The sequence below is a fragment of the Talpa occidentalis genome, unplaced genomic scaffold (genome assembly GCF_014898055.3).
Source record: "Talpa occidentalis isolate TD23 unplaced genomic scaffold, MPIMG_talOcc4v2.1 talOcc4.11, whole genome shotgun sequence".
In the NCBI taxonomy this organism is placed as follows: domain Eukaryota; kingdom Metazoa; phylum Chordata; class Mammalia; order Eulipotyphla; family Talpidae; genus Talpa; species Talpa occidentalis.
The window spans coordinates 80,230,387-80,243,497 of NW_023601104.1; the positions used below are offsets into that span (position 1 = coordinate 80,230,387).

Sequence of the window (13,111 nt, forward strand, 5' to 3'; positions counted from 1 at the left end):
GGAGGAGGACTTGAGCAGAGTTGTAAAATGCGTCTAATCTGGCTTTTGGACAAAACAGATGTTGGGCTCTTCTGCAGGTGCCAATAACATATTGTTTACCACCCACAGAAAGTATTCTATGCCTCCCTTATATTTATAATAGCAAAATAGTTTACTTTTAAAAGACAGTGTGTAAAGGAGTGGATTCAAATAAAAATATTAAGAACATCGTAAGAGTGTTAGGAGAAGGCAGAAACTAGGAGAGGTAGGAGAATGAATGAAATTTGGCAAATACTGCCTGAAGGAGGCTCGAAATGTAGAGCAATTTTCCCACCAAGTGGGAACATTAATACTTTTATTATAAGACTTAAAAAAAACAACAACTGTGCAAAGAGATCTTCCTCTCTCCCCACCATCACAGACCTAGGTGGAGTGGGATTTTAGCCTTCTGGCTGCTCCTTCTCTTAGCCTGTGGATTATCATGGGGGCATGGAAGTCAGTTTCCTCCATGGAGGTCCTGTGTGGCTAGTAGCAGGCAAACAGGAGCCCCAGTTTCAAATCCAGTCATTACTAAATAGCAAATGTGCACCTGGGTCCCCAAACGGTGACGCTTCCCTTTCCACCTCTGTGAAATGGGTCTACTACATGGACCTCCCAGAGTTCATTCAGTCAGCAAATAATGAGCAGCTGCTGTGTGCCAAGCACTGAGAAGGAGGAATTCATGAAGAAGTTGTGCCCTAGGACAGCTTACATTTCAGGGGAAAGGAGACAGGCCAACACAAAGAAAAAAAGGCAACACCTCTTTACCAACGTATATTACACCTTACATGGAGAGACAGGGTATCGGGATGTCCACATTCTGGGATACTCTGAATAAATAACATTTAAGTGAGATCTGGAGGCTGATCAGGAGCCAGAACAATTAAGTAAAGGGAACCCAATCTGCGAAGACCAGGGGGTTGGGAATGAGACCAACAACTGCAATTGTTACAGGGCAGGGAGAGGGGCAGCCCAGACCCGGCAAACCTGCCAGCTCTAAATAGGTACCTGGAACCTCCCCTTTTCCTGGGGACCACCCTGTTACACAATGGCAGAGAGGACTTGAGCCAGAAGGAAGGCCGGGGCGTTAGGTGAATTAAAAATACAGGATTCCCCTCTACCCCTCCCAAGAACAACGGGTCCCACTGCAGGGCTTGCAGAAGCAGGGAAATACCTATTTAAAACCTATTACCTTCCCTAAAACTCTGTGTGGACAATGCTTTCAAAGGGGACAAAGTCGAGGAGAGGAGGCCCCTGCCGGGAGGGCTGCAAAGCAAGAAGGCGGTGGGGTTGGAGAGACAGGGGCCGATTCCGGGCAGCTGAGCGAGCAATGGCAGCCGCGAACTTTCCGAGCGCCCCCTCGGGCAGGCGCTCCTCGACGGGCTCTCCCGGGTGTGAACTCCCGGCCCGCTCGCATGTCTACACTACGTGCTCCGGCTGCTCCCATTTCTGGGGACGCCGTACGGAAAGGTCCAGCGGGTAGGCGCGCAACCCGCCCCCACGGCGGCACGCGCCGCCGAGGCCCCCCGGCCGCGAGCTGGGGGCGCGCACCCCCCGCCCCGCAGGACGCGGGTCCCCGCAGCACCTGCCGCGCAGTTACCAGAGGGACCGGGGTCCAGCGGCGAAGACGCACGGGATGCTCGGCTTCCGCGGCCCCGGCGCCCACGAGCGGTTCGCGGGCAGCTGCTCGCGCGCGAGCCGGGCGGGAAGGGCGGGCGCCGCGCCCCGCAGGCCCCTCGGACCCGCCCCCGCGCCTGCGCGCCGCGCGCGCCCTGCGCCGCCGGGTCCTAAGGGCCGCCGGGTCCCCGGGGGCTCAGGAGGCGCCCCCGGACTCGCCGCGGGGAGACTTGGCCTCCTGCGGCCGCGGGCGGCGTCTGCCCTGGGAGCGGGGAGCCGCCGAGCTGCCAGGGGGTCGGGGGCGGGGACGTGTGTCCGGGAGCCGCGCGCCTCAGGGGCGCAGACCCAGAGCCCGCCGCTGGCCGTGTCTCCCCTCAGACTCACTGGAAGCGGGTTCGAGTGTTTCTTCCTTGAAACGGGTGCGTGTTCGTCTTCATCTCGCCGAGCCGCCAGAAGAGGGGTCGGCAGTAAACTGCAGAACGGAACCCCCTCCCCATATCCCTTGCCTTTGTTTGATAAGGTTGTTTGCCATGGAATCGGGGCGCAATGTTGTTCATGCTGTTTATTCTCGGAGTTTCTTTCAAACCCGCACCTCTCCCAGAGGACCGCGTGACAGAACTCGGTGGAAACGCCCCAAGGGCTCGCTAGGTGGGTTCACCCAACGTCCGCCTGGTGCCAGGCCCCGAGCTAGATGCTGGGTTGTTTGTTTTTGAAGATTTATTTATGCATACAAGAACGGGGTACAGGCCAGACGTGTGGGGGTGAGAGGATTCACCAGAGACAGAGTGGGGAGCAGAACAGGTGGATCCACTGAAACACACTGCTGAGGGGAGCAGCGGGCGAGTCAGGAGAGGTCTGCCGCGCCGTGTGGGTAGCCCCCTGGCCGCAGATCGAACTCGTGCAGCAGGGGCTTCTTATAGCTTTATTGGTTGCGTCTTAACCCCTTGCGCCACCAGGGAGGCCCCGAAGCTGGGGTTATCGAGGACAAAACAGCAACCCCAGGAGAGCAAGCCCCTGCACTGGCTGATCTGTACGTCCTGGACTCCTAAACTTGGCTCGTTTTGTTTTATAAACTTTTTGTAAAATTTTTTCACACCTTTTTGCGTCTCCTGTAACGCCTGGCACAGTACCACGGATCAAAATTATGAAGCGCAATTCATTGCAGGGGGTAGGGGGAGAAAATGGATCAAGCTGGACACAGGGAAACAGCACCAAGGGCTGGATCCCCAGCGGCACCCCAGGAGTTAAGGGGCCGATGGGGGCGGAGTCAAGCGCTGGGGGCGGGCCTGGGAGCCTCTCCGCCATAGGCTGGTCCAGGGAAACGGTAGTAAACAAAACCTCTGCCCAATAGCGTTGCAGGATCAACGCCAGTGGCTCGCACGCCGCCCAATAGGTGAAGACGTTAGAGGGGCGGGGCTCCAGTTCGACTTCCGGGGCGGCCCTCGGCGTGCCTGCGGTACGCGGTCAGCCCTGGCGGGGCTGTGGGACTCGGGGCTCTAAAGTCGGGGCTCGAGCCTGGCGGTCGGGATGTTTTCCTCTGAGGCCGGACCCCGGCCGTGGACTAGGGGACCCAGCCCCTCAGAACACAGGAAGTGGGTGGAAGTAGGTGTCCGCAGGGCTGGTCTCGCACTTGAACTTGACCCAGGGTTCTCGCTGCAGCTACCCGGTCTTGGGTCTCCCCGAGCCCGGTTGCACAGGCAGGGACTGGACTGTCCTTCCAAAGTGTCGTGGCTAGTGACGGAGCCTGGAGTGCAAGGCTTCTGGCTCCGGGTCCGAGTGCCCTCTCTTCTTTCCTGCGCTACATGGTCTGTTCATAATAACCTCTACTCTGCACCTCTCCTCACGCCTTTCAAAGCCTGCCCCTGTGCCTTTCCTTCCTAAATCTAGGACCGAGTTTTGAGTATACTTTAATCCACTGGGCAAAGGAATTCTTTGCGTCAGCCTAGCGGTTAAGTCGTTTGTTTCTTGGGGGGGAGGGGGCTAAATTTTAGCTCTCGTTAGGATTTCTTGAGAATTAAAATTAGAACCAAAACCAGTTTCGAGTCCTGATGCTGGACTGACTTTCAAATTGAGGGTGAGGGTGGGTGGGTGCTTCTAAATGTATTTGTTTAAAAGATTTATTTAAGCGTGCAGGAGCTGGGGTGCAGGCCAGAGAGGGGGGGTCGGGGTTATGTGTGAGAGGATTCACCAGAGACAGAGTGGGGAGCAGAACAGGCAGATGTACTGAAATACACTGTTGAGGAGAGCAGCGGGCGAGACAGGAGAGGTCTGCTGCGTCATGTGGTCACCTCCCTGGCCAGGGATTGAATTCATGCGGTAGTGGCTGCCATAGTGGCTGCCCATAGATTCATTGGGCTAACACTTAACCCCTTGCCCCGCCAGTGAGGCCCCTGGGTCTAAATTTATTATAAACTAGTGGCAGCAATAATAGGACAATTGGCTTGTCTTTTAACTAAAGATATTTAATGTTCTTTAGGTATTTAAAGCATGCGATGAAGATAACAAAGGCTATTTGAGCAGAGAGGACTTTAAAGTTGCTGTTGTAATGCTGTTTGGGTACAAGCCCTCCAAGGTAGGGCCTTTCTGTATATACTTGGGGTTGGGACAGATAATGCAGTAGTGACTAACTAGATGCTTAGTAATGGACACAGGACTAGCTTAGGATGTTTATAAAGCAGCAGCCTTGTAAACAGTTTTACAGATGTGTCCAGATCTGAGTTCTGTCCTTAAGAATCCCACTCAGGGATGAATTGGAAATCTCTCGATAGAGCCCATAAAGCTTATTTCATCACCAGATTGGTAATGATTGCAATAAATAGATGTTAAAGAGATGTCAAGGGAGGAGGGAGGGGAAGAGGGAATTCACAAAGAAAGTGCATGCAGGGATTTTCTCCCTCTAAATTTAATTTTTTGGCTCCTCTTAAATTATAAAAGTGACACATTTCCATAGTCAAAAATTCAAACAGTGTAGAAGAGTATAAAATTGAATATAAAATTCTTCCTTTCCTAGAAGAGGGTTCTACTATTCCAGGGTTACCATTATTAGCAGTTTCTTGTACATCATATGAAAATTTCCTATGCATGATGAACATTTTCATACATAGCTTTCTACTGAAAACACAAGGGGAGACATATTATTCTTACTTTATTTGCTTAACAAGATATGAACATGAAAGTACACAAGTATAAGTGGCTAATGACTGAGCCTGAGATGCAAGGCTTCTGGCTCCAGGTCTGGGTGCCCTTTCTTCTTTCCTGAGCTACGTGGTCTGTCAATAATTACCTCTGCTCTGCACCTCTCCTCACGCCTTTCAAAGCCTGCCCCTTTACCTTCCCTTCCTAAATCTAAGACTGAGTTTTGAGTAGGATTTTTTTTTAAAGATTTATTTATTTATGCACACAAGAACTGGAGTGCAGGCCAGAGATGCGGGAGGGTGAGAGGATTCACCAGAGACAGAGTGGGGAACAGAACAGCAGACTGACTGAGATACACTGCTGAGGGGAGCAGCAGGCGAGTCAGGAGAGGTCTGCTGCGCCATGTGGGTAGCTCCCTGGCCGGCCAGGGATCTTACTTGTGCTGCAGAGGCTGTGGATTGCTTCACAGTGCTGTGCTTATCCCCTTGCACCACCAGGGAGGCCCCTGAGTAGATTTTAATCCAATAATAAAAGGAATTACTTTGCATCAGCCTAGTGGTTATGTAGCTTGTATCTTTTGGGGTCTAATGTAGTGCCAGCGTTCTCTCTGCTTCTCTCATGGTTTTGCTTCACGGTTCTGCTTCTGCTGGCGTCTCCGTAACACCGCCCTTATAAGCCCAGTCTTAGCCCAGGTGAATCCCATCTACATATGCCCACACCCTGTTCCAGGTGCCTGCCATCAGGCATGCATTCAGGACCGCCAGGATCCATCATCTATCCTGATGGCGGGAGGGCAGAAAAGCCTGACACTTTTCATTTACCCTACACACTGCTCCCCTCTGCAGTATATTTCAGTTGATTTGCCTGTTTTGCTCCCCACTCTGTCTGGTGAATCCTGTCACCACCCCTCCCCTCCTCCCCCACCTCTGCACCTCTGACGTACACCCCAGCTCTTGTGTGCATAAATAAATAAAATAAATCTTTTAAAAAAAATCTTTTCCCATTATCGTGCTGTGACTTGAGATAGAGCAGGTGTTGACAATTTTTAAGTCTTTACAGAGACTGAATAAAACATAGACTGTACTTAGAAGCAGTTCACAAGTTAGCGTAGAGAGACTTAGAAAATGCTGTGACAAATACTAAGATGGAAAAGAACAGAAAGAATGCAAAGTGAAGGGACCAAGAGGAGGGCCCGATTCCAATGGGTCACTCTAGAAGGAGTCTCTGCTCCCTTAGATGAGGGGTTACAATTGGTAGAAGTTTATGGGCAGTGGGAGAAGTGAGTGCCCTATGTCGTGAGAGAGTGGTGTGACCAGCAGGACTGAATGGGCAGTGATTCCACCATGGGGGTGGATTCAGAAGAGCAGTGGCAGGAAAAAAACAGTGTAGGGTAAGTGATTATTAGGCTTTTCTGCCCTCCCACCATTAGAATTGATGATGGATCCTTGCGGTCCTGAATGCATGCCTGATGGGCATCTTGGAGTAGGGTGTGGGCATATGTAGATGGGATTCACCTGTGCTGAGAGACTGGGCTTATAAGGGCGGTGTCACGGGGACGCCAAGAGAGCAGAACAGAGCTACCAGGAGGAGCAGAGAAGCAGAGAGAATGAATGGAAGAACCATGAGCGCAGCAGAGAACAAGACCATCAGAGAAGGCCAGAGAACCCAGATAGAGTGAAGACTTGCTGGGGGCTGGGAGGCCTGCAGCCTCCCACCTTGCTGGCACCCCTGCCTGTTGTGTACCTGGTAAATCCCAGTAAAAGCCTGCAAAAGCGACTTCTTCACCCAGTGTGCATAGAATCATAGAGAACCTGCTCTGTGCCATTCCTGCCCACTACAACCAGTGAGTTTACAGGGGCACATTGTATTTGAGGGAGCTGTGAGTGTTTTAGGTGCCTCTGCTGGTAAATGCTGGTGTTGGGTTATGGTGATGGATCTGTTCTCAGCTTGTGTACCTCTGAGGAAGAGATCTCTGAAATTGGGGAGAGAGGTGAAAGGGCCGAGTGAGTCAGGATTCTTCAGTTTACTGGTGGTAGCTTAAAACAAGTGACCGGGGGAAAAGAAAATAACAATACAAAACACAACACAACAAAACAAAAGCAAAAACAGACGATTATAAATCAGAGATACCCTGCAGGGGATGAGAAGGGAGAGGGACCAGAGGGAGGAAGGGAGGAGCACAGGGGACTGAGGTGATGGTGCAGAGGTGCATTGGGGAAGGAAACTCTATGGGAACTACACCTCCGGGGGTGGGGGCGGGGAGGTGGGAAGCAAACATTATTTAAAAATGAACAATGATGTAAAAAATATATTACAACAAAACAAAAACAGGAGACCAGATGACATTGCCCAAGATGGGTGTCAGAGTGTGAAGCACGGAAGCCTGACATGGGGGAGTACCAGTATTTCAAGGTGGCCCGGGACTTGATGGAGAGGATAAGAAGGGAGCCATCTGGGAAGGGGCCAGAGGAAAGTGCGGGCCAAGGAATCCAAGGTGGAGAAATGATGTCAGATGTGTCCAAGATTCTAATCCTATAATGTTCATAACCCTCTTGGAACACTGAGAAAATGCTTATATTTACATATTTAGTGAAAGTGAGAATACAGTGTGTTCTCAAGTGTGTTCAGAAATGTCTAGAAAAAAATCAAGTTAGAGGGCCTCCCTGGTGGCGCAGCGGTTGAGCGCTGGGTTGCGAAGCTGCCCGCAGCCTCTGCAGCACCATTTCGATCCCCGGCTGCTCCCCGGCCACCAGAGGAGGGTCCCACATGGCTCGCAGACTTCAACTGCCGCCCGCTGCTCCCCTCAGCAGTGTACTTCGGTCCTTCTGCCTGCTCTGCTCCCCGCTCTGGCTCTGGTGAATTCTCTCACCCTCCCGCGCTTCTGACTGTACCCAGTGCTTGTATAAGTAAATAAATAAATAAATCTTAAAAAAAAAAATCAGGTTAGGTCAAAATGTAAACAATGGTTCCCACTGGATGGGTGATTTTTAAAACTTTCATGATTTTTTATATTTTTTCATGTTTTCTATATCATGTTACTTTTATAAGCAGGAAAAAAATTAAAAAGTAAGCCCATGGAGCCCATTGTTTGTTTTTGTCTTAAACAGAAAATTTACCTTTCAGGGTACGCTCTATATGTGACAGCCAAGTTGATTTTCTATGCTGTAGCTGTATTTAATCAATGGAACAAAGTTTGGGAGGTCATTAGAGTCAGTAGCAGATTAGCATCATATTGTATAGATATTGGTGGAAGAATAGAGTGACTACATGGCGTTCCTGAGACACTGCTTATCCTCTGTAGTCAGCATAGCTAGTTTCTCATAGAACACATCCCTTCCCCACACCCTGAGAATTAAGAACTTGCTCTGTGGAAACAGTGGATGACATTTTATGTCCTATTCTTTCTTCTTTTCTAGATAGAAGCCAATTCTGCGATGACCTCAATAAATCCAAATGCTTCTGGTAATATGAAACTTAATTTTCATTTTTAAGTATTTGTTTTTTTTTTTTTTTCAGATAAACCAAAATTTAAGAACAAATCTAAAGACTACAACATGTTGTTTGAGCACCTCTTTGTTTTGTTCCTACTATCCAAAGGAAATACGTTTTGGTTCTTATAATTTCCATTCATTAATGCACTTATAAGTGTCACCTGTGTTTACTGTAGGAAACATTTAAACAATTGAAAAGCCTCAAAAAAGTTGCATATAATTTCAGCAACCAACAGGGGAGCCTTGGTTTTCTGACTTGAGCAGCTGAATGAATAGAAATGACACTAACGTGAAAAGACTCGAGGGAAAGACTTGGGGCTTGGGGGAGACCAAGAGTTGAATTTTGAATATGTTGAGTTTGGGAACTTTCCATTAACAGTGTGAAAGGAATTGAGTTGTACGAATGGGGAACTCTGAGGCAAGCTCTAGGCTGAAGAAATAAAGGTGTCTTCAGCTTTCAGATGGTTTTGAGACCATGGGAATAGATGGGACAATCTAGTGAGAGTGGATGGAGAACTCATGTAGAGGAGGAAATGCTGAGGGGCAGGAGTATCAAGAAAATTTGGTCAAAATCAAGAGAAGTGGACATTTCAAGGAAGAGAATGTGGATAATACTGTCGAATGTTGTTGAAAGGTTAAGTAGCAGAACCAAAGAGGGCCCACTGGGAGCTGGCCACCTGGACGTGTTTGGTGACTTGAGCAAGAGCTGCTTCGGTGTGTGATGAGGGCAGAGGCCAGGCAGAGAGGAAGATAAAGGGAAAGTGAGAAAGTGTGACGGTGTGACTAGATAAGTCTTTCAGTAGGTCCTGAGTGGTTGTGGATCAAGGGAAGTTTTGCTTTTTTTTTTTTTTTTAAAGATGGGAGAGCAGGTTTCTAAGCTTGGCGCTTAGTGGAATGACTTAGGGAAGAGGGAAAAGGAAGATGAGAGAAAATCCATAAGCACCCATTGTTGATGGGATGGGATCCAGAGAATGCTGTGTGGCCTTTGTGAAAAACCAATCAACCAATTTTTTTGGGAAACAATTGAAAGCTTGTACAAAATTGCAAAATACAGATAGTCATGTTGTCGACATGACCCCTATGTGATGGAATTTTTCCAGGTTTTTAATTTCTTACCCAGGAATTTCACACTTTTAAAATACTCCAATATTGTTTCTTTAATGTTCAATTAGTTGTAACTTCTGGGGGAAACTTGCCTAAATTTGTTTCTTTGGGCTTCTGTGTGAGGAAACTAATCCACAGGGATTTCTGTCTTTGGCAGAAGGATTTTCCACAGGACGCCTCTTCCTGCAGAGTCCTCTGATGTTCCGTGGGTTATCCTGTCTGGATGAGGGTCTTTCTCACTCTCACTCATACAGCCGTTCTCTGTTATGTGACTTTTTTGATACAGCGAGTGTGATGGCAGCTGAGGCCTTTGCACATTCCTTAGTCTTATAGTCTTTCTGCCAGAAGTATGTGTTCTGTTTCCAAAAGAAGGGTTTGACTTCACACAGAGGGTTTCCTTCCCTTTGCTAGTCCTTTGATGCACAGACAGGCATGAAGTCTGGAAAAAACCTTTCCCTGTTTTTTACACATAGAGTAAGTTTGTGCCTTGGAGGCAAGCTTGACTTCCTCCAGAACATTCTCCACATTCGGTTTATTCATAGATCTACCCCCATCTGTATGACCTCACGCTTGCTGAGATAAGACCTCATGAAAAGCTTTCCTTTCGGTTATTACATTCACATGGTTTCTCTTTGGAATGGGTAGCTGGATGCACATAGATGAGTCCGTTCTGGCAGGTTATCCTGCCTTCATTACATTCTAAAGGTTTCTCATGGCTCTGAGGCTCTGATATGAAGTGAGGACTGACTGGTGGCCAGAGGATGCCCTGGCGTGCCTTTGTTGGTTTCCTCCATGTATTTTTCTGTTGATTGAGAAAACTGACTTGTGGCCAAAGATTGGGTCTTGAAATTTGCAAAGTTTCCTCTCTTCTCCATCATGAGTTCTCTAGTTCTTGAATTTTGACTCCAACCAGAAATATTTCTCACTTTGTTGCAGGCATAGAGCTCCCTTTTGATAAGAGTTCTGCTGTACATTGGAGCTTTCAGGGTGGGGGGAGAGGAGCATTCCTCTATGTTCCCTCTGTACGTGTGCTTCCTGACACACCATGGTGCTCTACGCAATGAGGACTATCTTGTTAAGCAAAGTTTTCTCAAATTCATTATGGCCTAAGGATGGCCTCAAAACTGGAATTTTTTGGATACTGAAAATAGCCTTTCCTCAAGTAAGATTTTCTGATTTGACAGTATGCCCCCAGCCTGCTCCAGTGTGCTTTCCCTTGCATTTCCTAGCAAAGATATTATATCTAGGAACCTCCCTGGTGGTGCAGGGGATTAAGTGTCAGCACTATGAAGCTATCTGCCACTACTGCAGCATGAGTTCTATCCCCAGCCAGGGAGGTGACCCACATGGCCCAGCAGACCTCTCCTGTTTTGCTTGCTGTTCCCCTCAGCAGTGTATTTCAGTAGATCTGCCTGTTTTGTTCCTCACTCTGTCTCTGGTGAATCCTCTCACCCCCTCCACACCTCTGGCCTGTGCCCAGTTCTTCTTGTATGCGTACATAAATACATCTAAAAAAAAAAAGATTACATCTACTTGCATAACCACTTCCCAACCAGATCATTAGGCTGCTTCCTTTCTCTGCTTCTTTTTGCCTAAAAATTAATTTTTAAATATGTTTCAAAAGCCTACAAAGTGAATTAGTCATCTGAGAAATTCAGGGGACCTCGCAGAGGGAGGACTGTGTTGGAGGAATGGGATCAGAGTGTCAGTACTTGGCACTTCGCTTCAAATTGCTTTGAAAGGACTTTCCGTCGTCTACAAGTTTCCAGTCTTTCTCCTTTCTCTTCCAGTCTTGAGAGCAAGAGAAAATTAACTTTCTGCAAGCATCACTGTATTTATATTTAAAGCAATAGCCTTGTAACCAGGACACTAAGTCTCCAACATACTTCAGTTTGTGTTCATTCAAGACCACAAATACACAAGAGAAAGAATAAAATAAACATCTTAGCAAGAAATCACTGCTGAATTATTATTTTTTTTAAAGATTTATTTATTTATTTATACAAGCACTGGGTATAGTCAGAAGCGTGGGAGAGTGAGAGAATTCACAAGAGCCAGAGCAGGGAGCAGAACAGGCAGACTGACAAAGTACACTGCTGAGGGGAGCATTGGGTGGCAGGAGAGGTCTGCGCACCATGTGGGACCCTCACCGGTGGCTGGGGATTGAACTGGCATTGCAGAGGCTGCGGGTAGCTTCGCAGCCCAGCGCTCAACCATTGCGCCACCAGGGAAGGCCCAATCACTGCTGAGTTCTGATTGCTGCTAAATTAATTTCTTCTATTAGAATTATTCAATTCTGAACCAATTTCAGGCCAGCTTCTCCTTCTTTCAGTGACATGAGTCACATTTATATGTTATTTTTCTTAAAGGAAGATGGCTTATGCACAGATGAAATGTTTTTCCAAATATATAACTCTCTCCTTAGTGTTTTGATCTTGAAGAAGATCTCAGATGTTGACTTGGATTTCTCAGCTTTTTGTTTATTTATTTATGCATAGACGAACTGGGGTATAGGCCAAAAGTGCAAGGGGTGAGAGGATTTACCAGAGAAAGAGTGGGGAGCAGAACAGGCAGATTTACTGAAACACACTGCTAAGGGGAGCAACAGGCAGGACAGGAGAAGTCTGCTGCACCGTATGTGGGTTAGCTCCCTGGCTGGGGATCAAACTCAGGCCTTAGTGGTGATAGCACTGAGATTTAACCCCTTGGCCAGCAGGGATGCCCTCTGGGAATATTTATTCAGCTAACCAACTTTTCCAAACTTCTTCAGGCAAGCTGTGATTTGGAAATTCTCTTGCTAGCAGTAGCTAGCAGAGGGAGACCAGAGGACAATTTTTTTTAAACATTTGTTTATTTATGCATACAAGAACTGGGGTACAGGCCAGAGGTGGGGTGGGGTAAGAGGATTCACCAGAGACAGAGTGGGGAATAGAACAGGCAGACTGACTGAAATGCACTGCTAAGGGGAGCAGTGGGCGAGACAGGAGAGGTCTGCTGTGCCATGTGGGTAGCTCCCTGGCCAGCCAGGATCAAACTCGTGCTGCGGAGGCTGCAGACAGCTTCACAGTGCTGTGCTTATTGCCTTGCACCACTGAGGAGGTCCCTAGTTCCTACTTCTTAAGAGTTTCTAGTCTCACTAAAATATAGAGGCTTCTTAAGAGTTTCTAGTCTCACTAAAATGTAGAGGCTCCCTGCAAAAATGGAGAGTGAAAAGTGAAGTCAAAGACATTAAAGTAAGAATAGAAAGCAAAGGAAACTCACGATGGGAGAATTTGAGGACAGCCAGAACGAGGTGCAAAAAAGGCATTAATGACCTTTTAAGTGCCATAACCTAGCAAGCCAGCAAACATCAGCTCAGAGTCTTTTCATTCCCCAAGTTGTTTATTGAGGTAATGTTGGTTTACAATACTGTGTTTATTTTAGGGCTTATAGGTTCAAACCTTACATATTTAGGTACCCAGAATAAAGAATTATCTTAGTAAGAAAAAAATTAAACCATTTATTTAAGTAAACAACTGATCACTATGGAGATTGGTTCTAATATACCCTACACTGCCTCATTTAGGTTTGATTTCATTGCAACCCTTGTTCTCTGTGGTGATTTCATATGTTCTCGAAGTATGGCGAATGAAAGATGTTTGCAACTAGAAGAGACTTAGAAAATTGTCCTCTGGGGCCTCCCTGGTGGCGCAAGGGGTTAAGCACAGCACTCTGAAGCTATCTGCAGCCTCTGCAGCATGAGTTTG

The 13,111-nt window shown here is 47.7% G+C and overlaps 2 protein-coding genes across 19 annotated transcripts in view; one reads left to right on the forward strand and one right to left on the reverse strand.

Moving 5' to 3' along the window:
- TDP1 (tyrosyl-DNA phosphodiesterase 1) overlaps positions 1-1,708 on the reverse strand; it is a 55,593-nt gene extending 53,885 nt beyond the window's left edge. For 3 of the 4 annotated variants that reach the window (XM_037503721.2, XM_054691668.1, XM_037503719.1), the window contains exon 1: positions 1,604-1,708. The gene's annotated coding sequence lies outside the window, so the exon portion shown is untranslated. The remainder of the gene's footprint in view (positions 1-1,603) is intronic. The other variant, XM_054691670.1, reaches the window with a different exon arrangement.
- A 1,389-nt stretch (positions 1,709-3,097) lies between these two features.
- The window catches only part of EFCAB11 (EF-hand calcium binding domain 11), a 132,320-nt gene continuing 122,306 nt past the window's right edge, over positions 3,098-13,111 (forward strand). For 13 of the 15 annotated variants that reach the window (XM_054691675.1, XM_054691694.1, XM_054691677.1 and 10 more), the window contains exons 1-3: positions 3,098-3,237; positions 4,112-4,207; positions 8,187-8,232. In XM_054691675.1, coding sequence (XP_054547650.1) covers positions 3,163-3,237; positions 4,112-4,207; positions 8,187-8,232 — 217 coding nt within the window. In that variant the 5' untranslated portion in view covers positions 3,098-3,162. Of the gene's footprint in view, positions 3,238-3,293; positions 3,441-4,111; positions 4,208-8,186; positions 8,233-13,111 lie in introns of those variants that run through there. The other 2 variants (XM_054691682.1, XM_054691685.1) reach the window with 2 other exon arrangements.